The sequence below is a fragment of the Sturnira hondurensis genome, unplaced genomic scaffold (assembly GCF_014824575.4).
Source record: "Sturnira hondurensis isolate 20B ecotype Veracruz unplaced genomic scaffold, ASM1482457v3 Scaffold0021795, whole genome shotgun sequence".
Classification (NCBI taxonomy): domain Eukaryota; kingdom Metazoa; phylum Chordata; class Mammalia; order Chiroptera; family Phyllostomidae; genus Sturnira; species Sturnira hondurensis.
In genome coordinates, this window is record NW_028094426.1 from 9,740,460 (window position 1) to 9,760,110 (window position 19,651).

The 19,651-nt window shown below is 37.8% G+C and overlaps 1 protein-coding gene across 5 annotated transcripts in view; it reads left to right on the plus strand.

The window, feature by feature from the left end:
* EPS8 (EGFR pathway substrate 8, signaling adaptor) overlaps window positions 1-19,651 on the plus strand; it is a 168,688-nt gene that overhangs the window by 130,237 nt on the left and 18,800 nt on the right. For all 5 annotated transcript variants that reach the window (XM_037033975.1, XM_037033978.1, XM_037033976.1 and 2 more), the window contains 5 exons: window positions 2,214-2,362; window positions 4,575-4,758; window positions 9,069-9,205; window positions 14,464-14,572; window positions 15,702-15,845. In XM_037033975.1, the coding sequence (XP_036889870.1) occupies window positions 2,214-2,362; window positions 4,575-4,758; window positions 9,069-9,205; window positions 14,464-14,572; window positions 15,702-15,845 (723 nt within the window). The remainder of the gene's footprint in view (window positions 1-2,213; window positions 2,363-4,574; window positions 4,759-9,068; window positions 9,206-14,463; window positions 14,573-15,701; window positions 15,846-19,651) is intronic.

The following is a 19,651-nucleotide window of genomic DNA, read 5'->3' on the forward strand; positions in this document are numbered from 1 at the left end:
ACCAAGGATAACTAGACAAGGCCTGAAGTAGAATATGAAATGAGTATTGCTTTACAAACATAGGAAAGTAAGTAGCATTATTAGCATGAATATCAGAATTGGGCAATAAGAGATCAAAAAATGAAAGTCCAAGATGACATCAGTAATTTATGAATGCTTCCATATGTTCCTGCTATACATAGAACATCAGATTTCTATTTGTCTAGTTATTGTTGAATAATTCTTGCTGTATAAGCCTTTTAAAAACTAGATCAAGGCCATTCATATAGAGAAACTGATACTAGCTGATTGACAAAATCTATATTTTTTGTTCTTTAACACATTTGAGTATTAGGAAGTATTGTTTATAAAGCAATTTTTGCCATCTCCTCTCCTTCACTTCACACCTTTACAGATGATGAGTAGGTACCTAGTCATTACATAGAGTAGGAGTCTAAAATAATGGGACTGGTTTCCATAACATAGAAAATTTAGTCTTTCTGATTATGCTATATATCTAAAAACATTTATTTATTTATTTTTCCTCAAAAATGACTTTGTATGAATGTTCCGCCTGTACAGCCCCAGACATTTGACTTGGAGATGGGAAGGAACGCTTATTCGGGGCCGACTATGAGCCAGACAAAGTTTAGTGGCTTTCAGTCTTGCGGGTCCCTCCCTCTATCCTCAGCATCTGTCCACGAGCTAACCCACTGCACACAATGCATACACACGTGCCTGCTCCCATTCCTGAGAGGGAAGTATGCCTGTAGCCTTTCATTTACCTCCTTTCGTTGTATTCCCTCTTCCCTCTGTTAAAACAAAGATTTTACTATTCCTCTACTCCTTTACTCTTACTGTTTCCTCATAGTCATCCCTACGTATTTACTGGAATTGCTAATAGGGCTCGGAAAAAAGAAATTACTGTCAGGCTGTCAAGATAGATTTTGCTGTTAAATAAGAGCCTACCTTCCCTATCCTTTGTTTTTTCTTTTGTTTTTTTTTAAATATTTCACTCATTTATCTTTAGAGGGGAAGGGACGTAGAGAGGGAGAGAAATATTAATGTATGGTTGCCTCTCGTGTGTCCCCCACTGGGAACTGGCCTGCAACCCAGGCATGTGCCCTGACTGGGAATCGAACCTTGACTGACTGGTCTGCAGGCCCGCTCTCAATCTACTGAGCTACACCAGCCAGCGCTCTTTTGTTTGTTTTTATTCATTCCCTTAACACTGTGTCTTCTGCAATTCAAAGTCAGATAGGTCTTGGTCAAGTCCTCGAGGGAGGAGAAACTGAAAAATAAGCCATAACTTACCATGCAATTTGTTACTAATGTGTGTGCATGATTTTGGGGACACCGAGTTGCATCAGAGGTACACCTACTCAGGAACCCCCTCTTCTATGAAGCTGGGAAGCAGCATGAGCGAATACACAGAGGTATCCAACAGCATAGCTGGCTCAGAACACCTGGATGACTGGGGAGAAATTGACTCTTGGTCTGGCACCATTCAAAAAAAAATTCCATTTTTCTTGTGCCATATTTCTGGGAAGGTGAGATTTTTATAAGAGGGCTCTGGTTTCTGATCTCAGAGAAAACTACCATTCCTTAGCCAAGAAGTAGCCCCTGAGAAGTAAATTCGAAGCAATTTTTGGAGATCCACTTACCATTACTTTATCAGAGAGTTAACAGCTCTTTGTTTCTGGTAGTCATTAAATTATCCATTTCAAATGAGGACAATTTTCTGGAATTAAATTCTGTGAAAAAATACATTCTTTCACCTTTCTCTCTGGATCCTTTTATTTTTTGTATGTCTTTATAGGCACAGCCACAGACTGTTAACCTGAGCATGTTTTTCTCTATAGTCTTCATTTCTAGGACCGTATTTTTCAGGTTTGGCCTAATAGATTTGCAGTAGAGATACATTTTTTTAAGTAAAGTTTATTAAACTCTCTGATCTAGAGTTTTCTTCATAGACGTTAGTATTTTCCAAATAAAGTACAGTCATAGACAGATTCTATGAAAGCTGTTAAATTATTAAGTTTTTGTTACAGATTATTACACACCAGTAGGCCAGACAAAATGATTTGGCAAGCTGTTTTCCACTCAATAGGACATTGTGCAACATCAAAATTTAATTTGAGTATATAAAACCAGTACTTGTTTTTGGCTTGGCTTTTGAAAATATATAAATAATTACCATTTTCTTGCTAAAAAATAATTTATTGTTATTTTAGGTGGTACAGGCAACAGGAGGTCCTGAACTAGCCAGTTCAGTACTCAGTCCCCTGTTGACTAAGGACGCAATTGATTTCTTGAATTATACTGTCAATATCGATGAAAGGCAGCTGTGGATTTCCTTGGGAGAAACTTGGATGAAAGCCAGGTAAATATATATGAGTTTAGTGTTTAATACCTATCATACTTACTGTTCTTTGTTTAATACATGATCTAACAACACATTTATTAACCATCTATGGTTGAAGGACTTGGTGTTATAGATGGAAAAACCTAAACTCATAAAAGGCTAAACGCCTAGTGGAAAGGATAGAAGCATGATCCATGATATAATCCATGATCAATGCCAAGGTGACTCATAAACAAACTGCTGTTGGTTGGCAAGGTGAAGCAGTCAGGAGGAGGACTTAGAGAGGAGGGTCGGTAGCTTTCAAATAAGAACTGGCATTGAAGCAGGAGACTGTGGGTGACTACGGAGAACGGGGAAGAGGAGGGGTGTTAATGAGACATACAGGAATGAGCGGGGCTGGGTTACGAAGGCTCTGATGCCATGCTGTGGGACTGCCGCAAGGCTCTGCGGGCTGTGGAGAACCGATGACCTTGCAAAGCAGAGTGTGACAGAGACACACGTGTTTTAGAAAGGCCACTCTGTTAGTGACCTTTCAAGTCTAGTAAGGACAAGGACAGAATTAACTAGAGGCAAAGAGGCCCTTTGGGATGATAACGCTATAGTAGAGGTTAATTATTTTTATTTTTTAAAAAATTTTATTAAGCTTATTGGGGTGATATTAATTAATAAAATTATGTAGGTTTTAAACGTATATTTCTGTAATACATCATCTGTCTATTGTATTGTGTGTTCACACCCCAAGTCAGACCTGGAGCTAGAATTGTTGTAGTAGGAATAGAAAGGAGGAAGAAGGAGGGGTAGTTTTAAGAATTGTATCTTGTCAATAAAGTCATCATGGAAAACAAATCATTAACAATTGCAGTGTTAACATTTGCTGAGCCAAGTAAGTTATAAAAGTTTTTTTTATTATATGGGAATAAATAATTTTTGCTTTCCTCGTTTTCCCAAATCTTTTACTTCTTTCAGTACTTAAGGTGAATCGTTCACTCTGGTCACTTAGTAGCTTGGCTTCCTGATGCTTTTGTGATCCTGAAAGTAATGGCCTAGTTCACATTTTCTTTTCATTCTTTTCTTCTCTTGAAACATAAACCATTCCCACTTACATTTTAGATTTTGGCAACTGCTTTTGTTAGAATATGGTTTATACATTGAATGGTTTACCAAGCAGAATACTCCTTAAAAGCGCTGCAGTTATTGTTTTTGTTATTGCAGTTATCAAATTTATTTGTATTACTTATATATTAATATAACACACTGTATCATACTATTTATATACCATAGCATGTAAAAACTGATGAAATAGATTTCTTAAATCTATTGGGGTCATGTAGATTGTGATGTTTTGATAAGCTTAGAGAAAATATTTTAATTTTTAAGAATATTAGGAAATGAATACACTGGCTTAAGAACTCCTGAATATATAAATAATCATAAAGGTACATACTAATCTGAATATAATGGCTAATTTCATCATAGTAAAAGTATAATCTGAAGAGTTAAGTCATGTGTGAAAGATAAAACATATGTTAGCAGAAATGAAGCTATAATTTCTGTCCTACTTATGTGTATGGTTCATGAATTATTAGGAGCCTGCAGAAGTAAGTGTCACTCAGAGTCACTCAATAACGAACAGGTATGGTGAGGATTACAGATTAGTCCTAACTTGATTTTATTGATTGAAATGTAGCTGATACATTTAGTTTATGAAATCAGTAATGTTTCATTTTAGGGGATTTCATAAATTAAAACAAACATAAATCTTAAGAACATTTTCTGCTGTTCTTCTTTTGAAAACTATCTAATATCAGGAGATTTCATCATGATGGGAGGGGGATGAAGGGAAAGAGGATAATTTGAAACTACTTCAGATGCTAGAGAAACATGGTCCAAATACATAGTACATATCTAGCTACACATTTCCTTCCCAAATTTTTGAAAGCCTATATCCATGTTTAAAAGTTCAATTAATGGGGAATTGAGACATTGTTCAGGTGAGAACAGGTGACAAAGCAGAACTCAGTCTTCCTTTCATTTTATACGTATTATGTGTGAGTATGAACATCTTTACCAGAATCCCTTTTTTGGTGGAAGGAGAGCAGACTAGGTATGCCTTGTTTCTGTTGTTTTATGCATTTGTTTCTGTGTTTTATGGCCAGACTACTAAAGATAATCTTGATCATGAGTGCATTTCTTAATTTTATTGTTTGTGTGTCTTAATGTCCTTCAACAGAGCAGAGTGGCCAAAAGAACAATTTATTCCACCGTACGTCCCACGGTTCCGCAATGGTTGGGAGCCCCCAATGCTGAACTTCGTGGGAGCTCCAGTGGAACAAGACCTTTATCAGTTGGCTGGGACTGTGGCCAATGTAGCAGAACATCAACACAGACATGATACAAAAAGATACTCCACGGAGGTGACATGTTTTTTACATATCTTTTGCAGAAAATGCAATAATCTGTGCATTTTCTTGTAATTCTGATTGTGAATTCTAATTTTATCTGAAGGCTGTTTTAGAATCAGTGATTAAATGTTCTGCTGCCCTTAATTACCTCTCTTTCTCTCACCTCTCTGTCATTGGTGTGACAGTTGGCTGTTTCCCTGCGAAGCCCAAACGTGAGCCTGTATTCCTTGCAGGGGCCAGCCCCCGCCACCCCTCATCCTGCTGTGCTCCCGGGCCCCAGTGGTCCTGTGTTCTTGAAGTGTATGCTTTCTCTTTTTGTCAGGGAATTGCCCTACCACCACTTGGCTTATTCTTCTATTTCCCTCTCCCATCATCAGAGCCTCTGGACGTTTCTCAGGACCCAGGTTCTTTAAGCCTATCCCAAGCAGCTCTTTCCTGAATGGCCCATTTTCTTCTCCCCCCCTCTTCCTCCCTAAGCCCCCTAGTTTTAAACCTCTGGAGTCCCATCAGCCTGGCTAGAAGGAAGTCCCAGCTTCAGATGATCAGTTATGACACTATTACACCTTGATGAGGTGACAAAATTTACTGTATCTTTTATGTATTTAGTATGCTTCATAGTAAACCTATTTGGGAAGCAAATTAAGAGATTCCTTAAAGATGATTTTTCTATAACTCTTGTTTTTAAAGATTTTATTTATTTAATTTTAGAGAGAGGGGGAAGGAAGAGAAAGAGGAAGAAAAACCTCAGTGTGTGGTTGCCTCTTGCACACCCTCTCCTGGGGACCTGGCCTGTAACCCAGGCATGTGCCCTGACTGGGAATCAAACCTGCAACCCTTTGCTTCGCAGGCTGGTGCTCAATCCATTGAGCCACATCAGCCAGGGCTTTCCATAACTTTTCTTGTTCTGTCAGAAAAGAAAATTAAACACTGGTTAATGCTTAACCAAACTGGATAGGATGATAGAATCGAGGAAGTAAATGAATGAGATCTAATTTGAAGAAGAAACAATAATTGATGACTACATCCACCTTGAAATCCTGTTCATTTTGCTTAATCTCTTATATTAATTTTCTTGGACTACTGTGGGTATTTATAATGTAGTGAATATGATATCAATGAGTGAATTAACAAACCAGAGTAAATCTTTACTTTTAAAGAGAAAAGATATATATAAATTAATTTTTTAAAATTGTTCCCTCAGACAATAGCTGTAATATTATAGAAGATTGGTTAAATTCTGAAACTTTAAAATAAAGCAACCATATTGCTTTAAACAAATTTTTTTATAATGTAATTCTTTTTTCCCCCTCTGATTGCATATAAGAGTATAGGTGGATTCCTTAACTGTCCTTCCCTCTAATTGAGTAATTAAGAAGATGACCTCATAGCTCTGGCAATTGGTTTGCAGGCGTATGTCCCTAGCTGTAATTTTATAGTTCAGACCTCATCAATGTGAATTTATTTTTCCTCATAAAGGGCAACATTTTTTAGAGGAAAATTGTAATCAAACATGAAATTATGATACACTCGCCGTTGCTATGGTTACAGCTGACTATTTTCAAATTATAGAAACTTCCAGCTAACAATCTTTATATCTTAAATAAGAAAATATATCTACTTTATAATTAAACCTCAGAAATTCACATTTGTGAGTTTTTTTTTCAGTTTGTGTATTTAAAGAGAGACAGATATATTCGGGGCTTCCAGTGTAAAGTTTGTCTGCTCTCACTGGACAAATAATTGTAAAAGAAGAATTATTGAGAATCCTTTCTTACAATGAATTACCATTTTCCTGTTGTAAATTAGTTTCCATTTTATGGCTTTAAGTACTTATTCAGAGGTTTAGAAAAATAAATGTGCCTGCTAGAAGTTCTAGGGAATTTTATACCATAAGATTTTGTTGGAAAAGAAGCCAAGTAATGGTGATTTAAAATGCATAAAAATGCAATCATCCCCAGAAGAGAGATTTTATTATACTTTATTGCTACCATTATACATACACTCAGGACAAGACTTGGGTGATTCAGGCTTTGTTTAGAATCAAAAGGCACAGATGAAGTGGAGGGACAGAGGGTGGCCCTACTCAGTGTCCGCACTTCCTCCGAACCAGCAGCTGTTCTAACCACGCTTGTGCAGTCATCACACTTAGTCATTTGGCCTCGTTTCTCTCCTCCCTTGTACTGCGCCCGGTCACTCTCAGGACCAGTGATTTCATCCTGGTGGACCTCACTCTGATGTTCTGAGCTGGGCAAAAGGTGTGGGTGAAGTTAACAGTTTCCTGAACTCCTCCCTCCGAAACAGCCTTTAATGAAAAACTGCCTGGCCCTCGAATTCCTCTGCCCTCTCCTAGGAAAATCATAAACTGATTTAATGAAGGCATTTGTTTTTATTTTCATTTTCAGCTTTATTGAAGTATAGTTGACAAAAAATCTTTAAATATCTTTACATGAAGTACTATTACAATGTATTATAATGATTTAATAGTGAAAGGTGTCCCTAATCTGGTTAATTAACACATTAACACATCCACCACCTCACATAATTTATCTTTGTTGTTGTTGATAGCATTTAAAGTCTACTCTTCTGGCAAATTTTAATTATACATTACAGCATTATAAATTATAGTCACCATGTTTTACCTTAGGTCCTCAGACCTGTACACAAACCTCTCCCTATTTTCCCGACCCAGGAGACTCCTTTTCTACTTTTTCTATGAGTTTGACTCTTTTTTTAAGAGTCCACATGTAAGTGATACCCTGAAATATTTATCTTTTTCTTTCTGGCTTATTTCACAGAACATAATGTCCTTAAGGTCTCTCGATTCATATTGTCCCAAATGGTAGGATTTCCTTACTTCTCGTGGCTGAGTAATATTTCCATGGTAGTATGTACAGGATGGGGAAAAAGTAGATTTACAGTTGTTTGTATGGAAAATAACAGAATAATAAGTAATAATACAAGAGTAAACTTCGTGTTTCATGTCCTTCCAACTGTAAGCAGCGTACCTTTGCTCCGCTCTGCGTGCACAGAATGCCGCATCCTCCTTATCCGCTCATCCGCTGATGGGCACCTGGGCTGTTTCTATGTCTTAGCCATTATGCATAATGCTGGCATGGACATTGGGTTGCATATCTCTCCAAGATTCTCATCTTATTTTCTTCAGTAATATCCAATAGTAGGACTGCTGAATCGTATAGTAGTTTTATTTTTAATGTTTTTGTTTTTCTTTTTGAATAAATTTTTACTGCATTTTCACTACTATCGCCCTTATACCCTCCTTCACCTCCGCCCATCCCACACCCATTGCAATTCCCACACTGTTGTCCATGTGGATGAGTCCTGTTTCTTTTTGTGTCACCCCATATTTCATTTTATGTGAGGTGACAGTAGGAAATCTTTAGATGACTTGTTTTTTGTTTCTTTGTTTCCCCCCCATGGCTTTAAAACCATGCTGCTCAGTGAGAACCACAGACCTCAGTTCTCCTCTTGGTTCGCTCAGTGAGCTCAGGTCTGAGCTGTGTTAGCTGCAGACGGAAGTGACTCCAGTGTTGTCTTTTGGCTTATTGACTTAATATAAGTGTGTGTCTGCCTGATTGTGTTTTCCTTAACAGCAAATATGATAATAGTGCCACCATTCAAAAACAAACCCAAAACAGTGTCTGTACAAGTTTGAAAAAATGAGAGGGTGGAATAATTTTAATGTACTGAGTTCAGATGACCTTCATGTGACAATATTTACCTTGCTAGAGTGGTAAAGGACTGTTGTTTTTTTTTAACATAGAAAGCAAGGGATTAAGAGTTCCATTGTTGTTTTTAAACTAATTTTATTTTATACAGGCTGTTAAAATCTGCCTAATTCTAAAATCAACTCTTACTGAAACTCCTGAGGAAAGAATTTATAGGCATACCTCGTTGTTATTGCGCCTCACTTTATTGCTCTTCACAGATGTTAACGTTTTTTATAAATTGAAGGCCAGACCCTTCACCAGCAAAAATAGTCCTGCTTTTTTCATTGTGATACTGGCTTCGTTGTGGTGGCCTGCAACCAAATCCGCAATACCTTCAAGTTATGCCTGTATACTTTTATACATGGATATTTCCAGAACTAAAATTTAACCTTTGTTCTAATTAATTTTTTATTATAAGTAGGTCTTGGACAAAATATATTCCCTTCATTTCATAATTTATTAATTTAATGATTCATTACTTGAAAATGAAACTGTGTAGTTGATCACACGGTGTAGTTGAGTGTTCTTATTGATTGACATCAGTGCTCATTCACTGAATTAATATTGGTGATTCTTTAATCCCTTCTCTGTCAGCAATCCAGCGTATCAGAGTACCTTCCACCTCCCCCCGAGGGGTACGCATTCAATAACATCTACACGAGAGGACCCCCTCAGGACCCAGGGGAAGCTGCTGGTCCTTTTAAGCCAACTCCTAATCGCCATGTGGATAGGTAATGTCTCCTGGGCGTCGTGTGGGGAGTTGAGGCCAGCCGCCTCGGACTGAGGGCCCACAGAGGTGCGGGTGGCTGCACTCCACTTCTTGAAAGCTCCCTCGGCCAGCTGTTTGATGACGTTCCCGCTGTTGCCTCATAGAGTGGGCTCTCACGCACAGAGCCTCCAGTCTGTAATTCTGGTGGAGTACAACTGTCTTCGGATGACTCTTCCTGTTTAAAAGGATGCTTCTGACACAATCTGTGAATAAAGAAGAAAGAATTGTTTTGAAATTCTCAACTAGTTTGTACCAGATGGTCTCTAAGGATTTTTCCAGCTCTGTAACTCTTACAGGAAATAATTCCCATCTTTCTTCTCCTCCAATGAAAACAAACAAACCTTCCTTTAGATAAGAACTATTTAAACTAAAGATAGACTAAATATTTAAATGGAGTCAATACCTTATTTGCCATTTTTGTCATTTCTTTTTACTGTATTTTATTCTCAGTTTGCAGTTGTGCATTTCATTAATTTTCCCTCTGAAATTTAATGTAGGCAGAGATGGGAGATTGAGGTGGGGAAGAAATAAAGGAATTGGAATAGGTTCACTTTTTCAGTCATGTATTCCAGCCACTACCAGTGAGCTTGACCCAGAGGCCAACCGTATACATAAGACAAAGAAAAGAAGAAACGTTGGGAACGAGGGTGTGGGAGAGTGGCCACGCAGATGAAGTGTGGTATAGACAACGTGTTCTGATACATTCCTGCCTCAAGGCCTCTCTCACCATGAGTGTTGTGTGCCCTTTATTTTTTTCAGTATGTTTTTTCTTTTTCCTTTTTAAAGATTTTATTTATTTATCTTTAGAGGGGAAGGGAAGGAGAGAGGGAGAGAAATTTCAATGTATGGTTGCCTCTCGTGAGTCCCCTGCTGGGAACTGGCCTGCAACCCAGGCATGTGCCCTGACTGGGAATCAAATGGTGATCGTGTGGTTCGCAGGCCCGCGCTCAATCCACTGAGCTACGCCAGCCAGGGCCGTATGTTTTTTCTTAATAAAACCTAAAGAAGGTGAGATTTAAAATTTTGTTTTCTGTTGGGACTGATGATAGAATTAATACTTAGCTAAAATAGCGTAGAAATTATGCAGGTATTATTAACATATAAAATTGAGTACAAAAAAAGTCAGCAATGAATAATACATTTTCAAAATGGCAACATATGAAACACCTTTTAATTATAGATTCAGTTTTTAGTAGATACAGGTGGAAATCAATTTTTAAGTTTAAAAATTATCTTATTGAAATTCTTCTTGACTAATTGATTACTCATTATATTTTATTTTTTCTGTCGTAGTTGTTAATAATCAGGAAGTTATTTCAGATTAGTGATTCTTACTTTTTTGTTTCATAACTCTAGTAAATTATGGTTTTTCACAGCTGAGTAATCAGAAAGTAACTTCAGTACATTTCTCATGTGTGTTCAATTGTAATACCTATTGATACTAAATAACTTTTACCACGTTCCATTTTAAGACCACGTCTTGCACACTGTGGCCACTCGGTAAATGTTTGTAGATTTACCTGATTGTTTTATTAAATAGCTGAATGAGTATGTGATAGTGTATGCAACGTTTCAAAGTCGTCACCTCTTTGTCCTTGGCTGCAGATGTATGAGTTCTGCAACATCACTGGTGGAACAACCTGTGCCATTTATTTGGGATGCTTACCCCAAAGTCTTTTAAACGTTTACCTTCATCTTTATAGAATATCATGGGAGTTTACTTTTGACTTACTGATTTATTTCCATCTCTGTAGCCTGTCCACTTCCAAAATGGATTCAGGCAGCTTGCTTAAATTGTATGCACTTAAAGTGATATTAATATTACAATTCAATGATAAAATTAAGAAATTAAGTCAAGAGACAGAATGAGAATTAAAATTTTTGAAGTATAGGTTGACCCTGTGATTGAATTTCTAATTTGTCTTCAAGGTTCCTGGCTGTTACTCAAAAATACTTGTCTCATCAAACTTTATATAGGATATGCCAGATAATCTAAGGAACATTATTTTTAAAGATACTATATATTTTTACCTCATTCAAAGAATTCTGCGGTGAACCTCATAAGGTTTATTTTGGTAACCTTCGATGTATAAAAAATTTAAATGGAACTTAGTGCTAGAAATTCCATGAAAAGATATTCAGGTATATAGACCTTAAAGTTACCAAAGTTTAACCAGAGAAAGACCTTTTAAAAAATACCTTGAGCAGTGGGCGGATTGGATAACTCCGTTGTCTTTGTGGATCCCATCTCAGCTGTGCTGGTGTAATAGGAGCTGGATAGTTATTACACATGTGGACCAGCAATTATCTGTATTGCTGAGAAAATTTGTCATCCTTATTGCAAAAACTGAAAGTTCTCATCTGATAGGAAACACACAGAGGTTTGGATTTTGTTTTTATAATAATTATCATCAATTTAAACTCTGTTGTATGCCAGGAATACAGTAAACACCATCAAAGTATATTGACTCTTCAGTGAAATTACTGTGTCTCTAGACAAATCTCCTGTTGAATTTAGAGCCCTCACCTCTGAGGGATTATCCTGTACCGCCATTCAAAAGTAACTAGTGTTGCATAGAAGTCTCAGATCACTGCTCTCTCCACATTTACTCTGTATCGAGTACATGAGGTCTGTCCAGGAACAGTTCCAGCCATCATTAATGTAACAAGAACAGTTTGCACAACATCCAGGTAACCTGGCAGCCAAGGAGAGTGGACTGGAATGTGCATGTGTGAACATTGAGGACTTCACTGTACTAGTCAGTGGGGGAGGTAGATGCTATTGAGGGAGCGTGTGTACTGTGTGACCATCACATTCAAAATGACTGAGCAACAAATCTGCATCAAATTTTGCCTTAAGCTTAAACATGCCTGTGTGGAAACTATTTGGATGGCTCAGAAGGCCACAGCTATGGGCAGCTGTTGACTGGCAGCTTCATTACAACAACAAGCCTGCTCATGCATCATATTCTGTGCGGGGTCTTTTGGCAAAACATTAAATCACCCTGGTGACTCAGCCCCTTTGCAGCACAGATTTGTTGTCCTATGACTTCTGGCTGTTCCCAATCACCTTTAAAAGGGAAGAGATTTCAAATCATTGATTCAGGAAAATATGACAGGGCAGCTGATGGCAATTGAGAGAACTGTGTGAGGTCCCAAGGTGCCTATTTTGAAGGAGACTGAGTTGTCATTGTCCTGTGTACAGTGTATCTTGTATCTTCTTCAGTAAATGTCTCTGTTTTTCATAGTACATGGCTGGATACCTTCTGGGCAGTCCTTGTATATCTATTACTCCAAATTAGAAAGAGAGACCACATCATGTTTATACATCCTAGGTCTTTTAAGAAACTTTGGTACGTCTGAGAAATTACAAGGTGTGATTTTTCAGATTGATAGTTATGTTAGCGTGATATGTATGTTTAATCTAGAGAGAGCGAGAAACTAAAGATTTCTAAATTCAAAAGTACTTTGTAAGTGAATGCTTGGCAATCATTTCTGAGACACACAAGATAACAAAGACTTGTGAGAGAAGTGCGGCCCAGTCTTGTTTTGTTTTTTAACCCACTGATTCAGATATACAGTGGCACTGAGTTATTCTGCCCTTTGTTATAGTATCAACTCTCCATTATTAGTAGTGCTTATCTTCTGGAACATAGGAGAGAACATGAGGAAGGAAAGACAGAAACTGAAATTACTATTTTTGTAAGTTTTAGTGTGATTGAATCTCTTTTATCTCTGCCCCCAATGAAATCTTAGAATGTGATCATATAAACTAGAGATGGGGTGGAAAATCCATGGAACACAGTTTAAAATTTATATTGTTAATAATATGTAATAATTCGCCACACTTACACTTTTTCTACTTTTTCTCGTATTTTAAATATACCAAGAATAGCCGACAGGTATCATATCTTACAGTTCATCTTTTTTCTTTGTCTCTGACCCTCTGGTTCTGGGGTTTCTGTCTAAGAAGTAGCCATGTACTTATGGTGACAGGATACATTGTGTCCACAGCTACCCGCAGGGCCTGCTGTGACTCGTTATTCCAGGAGACCTCAGTGCGCAGCAAAAAGAATGGCCACTTTAATAGGAGAAGGATGACCAAACATCTTCAGTCCCTTTTGCGTTGTACCTTACAGAGACGTGTGAGGAGATGTGGGGATGTGAATGGAGGGGAATATTAGGGAGTAAAATGAATAAAAAACAGTCAAATTTATTATATACATATGTATTTTTAAATATTTTATTTATATATATTTTAGAGAGAGGTGAAAGAAGGGAGAGAGGGAGAGAAACATTCACATGTGAGAGACACATTGATTGGTTGCCTCTTGCACATCCCAGCTGGGTACCTGGCCTGCAACCCAGGCATGAGCCCTGACTGGGAATCAAACTGAGCCCAGCCAGGGCCACATTTATTTTGTTAAAATGACAAAATATTAGTCCACTGTTGATATATTTCAGACTTTATTGTATTACATATAAAAGTATGTTAATTATGTTGTTAAATATTTAATGGTAATTTAATGATTAAAAGAAGCATTTGGTTTTTTAAGAAAGTTTTTTATTTTTGAAATTAGAACTCTTAGACAAGTTCTTTCTATTAAAATAAGTTTATAGTGAATTAATTAATTAGATTAATTAAGTAGGAATTAATTATTGGTTTGTAAATAATCCATACATTTCCTTGCAGTTTAATAATGGGATAAAGCTTTCATAAAAATTAAGTCACAATTTTTAAATATATATTTGGTTAATAAATTGAACATATTGCTTGAATTAGTGAAATCAACTTATAATTTATATTACCAGTATGGAAACTATCTTCAGTCTTCTTTAATTTCACACAAATGCTAATATTGATCTTTATCCTAATTCTTTCATGGTAGAGAAGCTAATTAACAAAGTGATATCTAGAAGGTATGTTTAGTGGTTACAGAATTGATAGACTTGCAATCTAGATTTGGCTTAGTACCAGCTAGCTTTGTGATTTTGCATTATTTATTTATTTTCCTAGCCATATTTTGTTCCTTTTACTAGTAAGAACTCCAGAGTGTTTTTTTAAGTTTTTATATTCATAAAATATAATAAAATTGAACTACTATCAAAATAATTTGTCAGAATGTTTCCTGGTAGGAATTCTCTTGCCTTAGTGTTTTACTTCTGTTTTCAAACTTTAGGAAGAGCTAGTAGAATAATCATTTTTCTTTCTTTTTATAGAAATTATGATCCAGTTGTAACACAACCCAAGAAATATGCCAAATCCAAGTATGACTTTGTGGCGAGGAACAACAGTGAGCTCTCAGTTCTAAAAGATGATATTTTAGAGGTAATAGAATTTTACCTTTATGTACTCTTACTAAAGTGGGTTTATGTATTCTTCTTTTGGTTTATACCTAAGTCTGTCTCAAAGAAATGTTGAGATCAAGAAATACTTCTTCAGTATTACTTTATTTTCCCAAGGGTAGAGCGTGTTATAGATAAATGTGTCCATTTAGGAGGGGAAGCTGCTTTACAAACTGTGTGTTGTCAGTCAGTCGTTTCTTGGGTCGGGGGTGGGAGTGGAGAGAGGCAGGGAGAGTTGGGTTTGTTGGCTTACTTTGCCCTCTTCTTCCTTCCAGTTTTTATTCAATTTGGAGTCAAGATTATTTATCAACTCATGTGTAGATGTACCATAATATTTTTTCCATACATACATTTATTTTATTTTTAATTTTTTATTGTTGTTCAATTAAAGTTCTTCCCATTCCCCCCCCCCATTACTTTCCCCTGCCCGACCTACCGCCCACCTCCCACATTCAATTGTCTCCCCTGTTGCCTTTGTCCATGGGTGCTTTGTGCATGTTCCTTGACTTGACCCTTCTCCTTCTGTCCCCTGTTATCCTCCTTCCCCCTCCCCTCTGGCCACTGTCAGTTTGGATGATAATATTTTAATAAGAGAAAACATTGTCCTTCCTTCTATTCTGGTACCTTGGCACAAATATACCCAGCACTGAATGAGCTAATGGTTGTGGGAATAATCTACCATGACATCTAAGTATCTTGTCTTAGTTTATAACAGGATGTTCCTCTTTTTAAATTGTAATGTGGGGTAATCACAGCATATTTTGTTGGGGAAAAAAGGAGGTTTTTATACTTTTCCAAGGATAGAGTTGACATGTAAACATTTCCAAGCGACTCATCTTAGTTATCTATACATATTTTAGATATATTGCAAATACAATCTGTGTTAGGTCGCGTAGGCCTTGGATGGATTCATGATAGTGGTACCATACCTGTGCTCTACTAGTCATTCTCATTCCTAGTGTAGTTCCCAGGAATCATCCGTCCCTCAACATGTTTATGCTAAGCCAACTTAATAGAAGTTAAAGTTTTTTGGTCCAGGAATAAAAATTGGACTTCCTTTATAGATTGGTTTGGTACAGAAATGACATCTTTATTTTCTTGCCTAATGACAGATCCTCGATGATAGGAAGCAGTGGTGGAAAGTTCGGAATGCAAGTGGAGACTCTGGATTTGTGCCAAACAACATTTTGGATATTGTGAGACCTACAGAATCTGGATTAGGGCGTGCTGATCCACCATACACACATACGATACAGGTGATTGTTTTTTAGCGAAATTTAAGTGTAACGGATTTTAAAATTCATCGGTCTACTAGGATCTAAATACATTTTTTGTGTTAATCATTTTGAGAGTTAATTGGCCATACAATTTATACAGTTTTTTCCTAGCATATTTCAGGGGCAAGGTGAGAGACATGCGGATGAATTATATATGTTTTGTGGTTTAAATCTTTAGGATTTACTCAACATGTTTGCCAGTAAATGAGTGTCTCTCTGAATGCTGTTTTTTTTTCCTTCTACAATGTTTCTGACATTTGAAGAAAAGGCATTTCTGCCTCTTCACTTTTACCCATAGCCCTCCTGTTCATTGGCTGCTTCTTGTTAGATGGTGGCGCTGAGATGAGCTGGAGGATCCAGCAGTTGACCTTCACCAGCCTTTGCCCTCATTCTCTTGAATGTTCTGCTGCTGGCCAACCTTGAACTTGCACTTATCTCAGCTTACACCTGAGTATTTATTTATTTCCCCCCTCTTGATTTTAACATTAAAATGTACTTACGATATAGGTTGCGTGGACCAGGTTTTCTCTTCTTAATCATTGAAAAGTTCTTGAGTCAGATTTCCAGAAAAAAAGGGATGCTGGTTCTCTCATTCACCCTAACACCTGAATTCACTCGCTATTAAAGTATGTGGATTTTTGCTCTGACAGGATCTCTATGGAGTCAGATCCACCGGCAGAGACAGAATGGATGGACTATCCCATGTATAGTCTCTGAACCTGTGGTGGCTTCTCTCTCATGTCCCATAAGAATTCTTTTAATTTTCAGAATCTTGAGCAAAAGATTATATCTGACCACATAAATCTGAGTAGAAGCTACATAGAATGTGCCGTGAAATAGTTCACTTTCATACCTAGGCTTAGTAAAATGCAAAAAGTCCGAACCTGGGGTCGTGGTCATTTGCTGCCGTGACCACTCATTGAGGTACTTCTGGCTCCTCGTGGCTTTCACAGCTGCTGAGGCCTGCTCTTATCCATGTCGACTTTGGCCTTATAGAATCTAAGAATCAAACAGATGTTTAAAGGAAAAAATTGGTACACGATTTATACAGCTTTATAGCTTAAAGGGATGGCTGTGGAAATTCTGTTTGCTGTGCTCATGTTTTGGCTGGCCTGATGTGCATCTATATTATGTACTTATTTTATGTTCATTGTTTGTCATTAGCTGTTGATGCCAAAGAAGGAGTTTGAGTTATTCAAGGTATGGTCTACTGCATTTCCTGTGGATTTTTGAAGTGAATTTTCTAACCTGGTTTTAATACCTTTTCCTTTCTTAAGTTCTTACTTTTCTGACTTTGAGATGTGGTTGCCTGACACAATAGAGGCTTCTGTCTGGTTTATAAATGCTAATTCTTCATGTTCTTTCCTATGGAGGTTTTGACTGAATTCCTTAAACAGTGTTAAAGGGTGTATGCTTGAAATGTATGCCAAGAACAGTACTAGAGTATATCCCCTTTGAGCTCTGTAGACTGTTCTTAATATTCGACTCAGGGCAGACTCTAAAAGACACTATTCACAAACGATATCACCGGTTGCTGTATGTGAGCAGAAGCCAAGAGTTTATATGTTAGGTGTTAAAAACAGTTACCCCAAGTTTATTTCTACTTGTGCGCATAGATGCTAGAAATGGCCAAACTTTGATAAAATATCTAAAACTTGCAAATAATGTAAACTCTAAGTATTCTCCCCCACCCCAGGATTTCCTAAGTTTAACCTCTCTTCCCTTTTCATGTTTACTGTCAGGCTCGTCTTTTTCTTCCATTTTGATTCCTAGTTTGAGCCATCGTTGACGTTTCTGTTTGAAGGTTGCTTCTGTTTAGAACCAGAACTATAAATATATACCATAGGTAGAATGAGTACTTTGAGAGAACATGAAATCTGCCCCTCCTTTTTTGAACAGAGCCTCATCTTATATTTTTGTCAATTTTGGCACAACCATGGAAAGTACTCACAAGTTTCAGGAGTTTGTTTTGCTACTTTATGTAAATAAAAACTGTGGGAATTGCCAGGTTGGGTTTCTCCCTTTTAAACTTTTCAACACTATCTGACTGTCTTCTGAAAATTTCTGGATGCAACTCTGAAGGTGCTGATGTGTGTGGAACTGTGCATGGAAGCTCGAGGGGTGTGTCTGGGTATGTAGTTTGAGGGCCTGGGTCTTAAAACAATCTACTTTTTAATCACCTCCTGAAAATTTGGGGGCTGAGCCTATCAAAACCACTAGAATCTTGTAAAATTTTTTTCCTCCAAAAAAAGTTTAAGAATTTATGCTTCCATATTAGTTAGTTAATGATGCAAAAAATGTTGAATATAAACCGTACTAATTTTCATCTGCATACTGCCAACATTTAGATGATAAAATTTATTTTTATTTTTAAAATTTATTTAATTATTTTTTTTCCAATTTTTTATTTAATTATTTTTCAAGTACAGTTTCCTATTATTCCCATCCCATCCCACCCCCGGATGCTCCCCCCTCCCTCCCATTTCCACCCTTCTTAGTTGTCGTCCATGTATCTTTTATATTCGTTCTTCTAAATCCCTCCCCTTTGTTCCTCTAAATCCCTCCCCAGAATCTTGTAAAATTTTAATAAGCAAGTTTGACAGTCTGCTCTCTGCTCTCTGGCATAAATATTACTGTAAAGGGATGTCTATTCTGAAAGCCAACGTAACACACACACACACATGCACACACACAAAATGATTAGATAGACTAAGATGGGGAAGAAAAAAGCATCCTTGGAAATATATGTCAATTATTTTATATCTCTAACAGTGTTACCAGATACCTTTATCTACAGCATTTTAACAAAAAGTCCTGCAGCTTACTTCAGATTGACAATAAAGATTTGTGTAGATTCATTCCAGTGATCGCCACACCCTGACCTTGTAGAACTCCATGGGATTACAAGCATGTCAAAGGCAATTCTGTGTCCCAGTCATGCTCTCCTTGGTTCGAGCCACAGATATTTATGGGAGGCTGGCACCTTCCACTTGGTAATAGGGAAGACAGGAGGCCTGGTCCTGAGCGTTCCTCCCTGAGAGCCTGCTGTCCTTTCTGCGCCTGTGCGTCAGGAACAGTGGCCCTCGCTCTCCTCAGAAATGGCCGACACACTTTTCCCCACCTCTTCCTCCCAGTGATATCAAACCTTAGAAGAAATTTAAAGAAACGTCTTCCCCAAACAGTTCCCATCCCTGTGCTGTCCTGCACAGCGATCCCTTACGGCTCATTGGTTAAGCTTCCTTCACGTCCACGGAGAGCAGCAACATCGCACTCCGAGGTGGCCGGCGCCTGTGGCCAGTGCTCAAGCTGGGCGCCTGGCCTGGTGTCAGCACTTCACAAACACTAATTCGCTTAATTCCCACCACCGCCTTGAGGAGGAGGCACGTTTAATACCCGAGGGAACGAAGGCACAGAGAAGTAACTCGCCCACAGCTGTGTGCGGCCAGGACGGGGACCCCAGGCCTGCGGAATGCTCCGGCGGCCCAGGCTCCGAGGTAGTCAGCGAGTACGGGAACGGCTCTTGGAAAAGATTGTCCTCTCGTTGTGCACAGACATGTGGGCTTTGGCTGTGTAAGTGCTGAAAGGGATGTCTTCTTAGAGTAGCTTTACCATGCACGGTACCGTGACAAAGGTTGATCTGATTAATCACCATCCTTGGAATTGGATTTTTTGCCTTGTCCATCTGTTTTTTGGATTTCAGTTACTTTTTTATAACTTAGGGAAATAATTCCAATCATGTAATTCACTGAGAGTATAGACATTTTGTGAATGGTGGGAATAAGGGA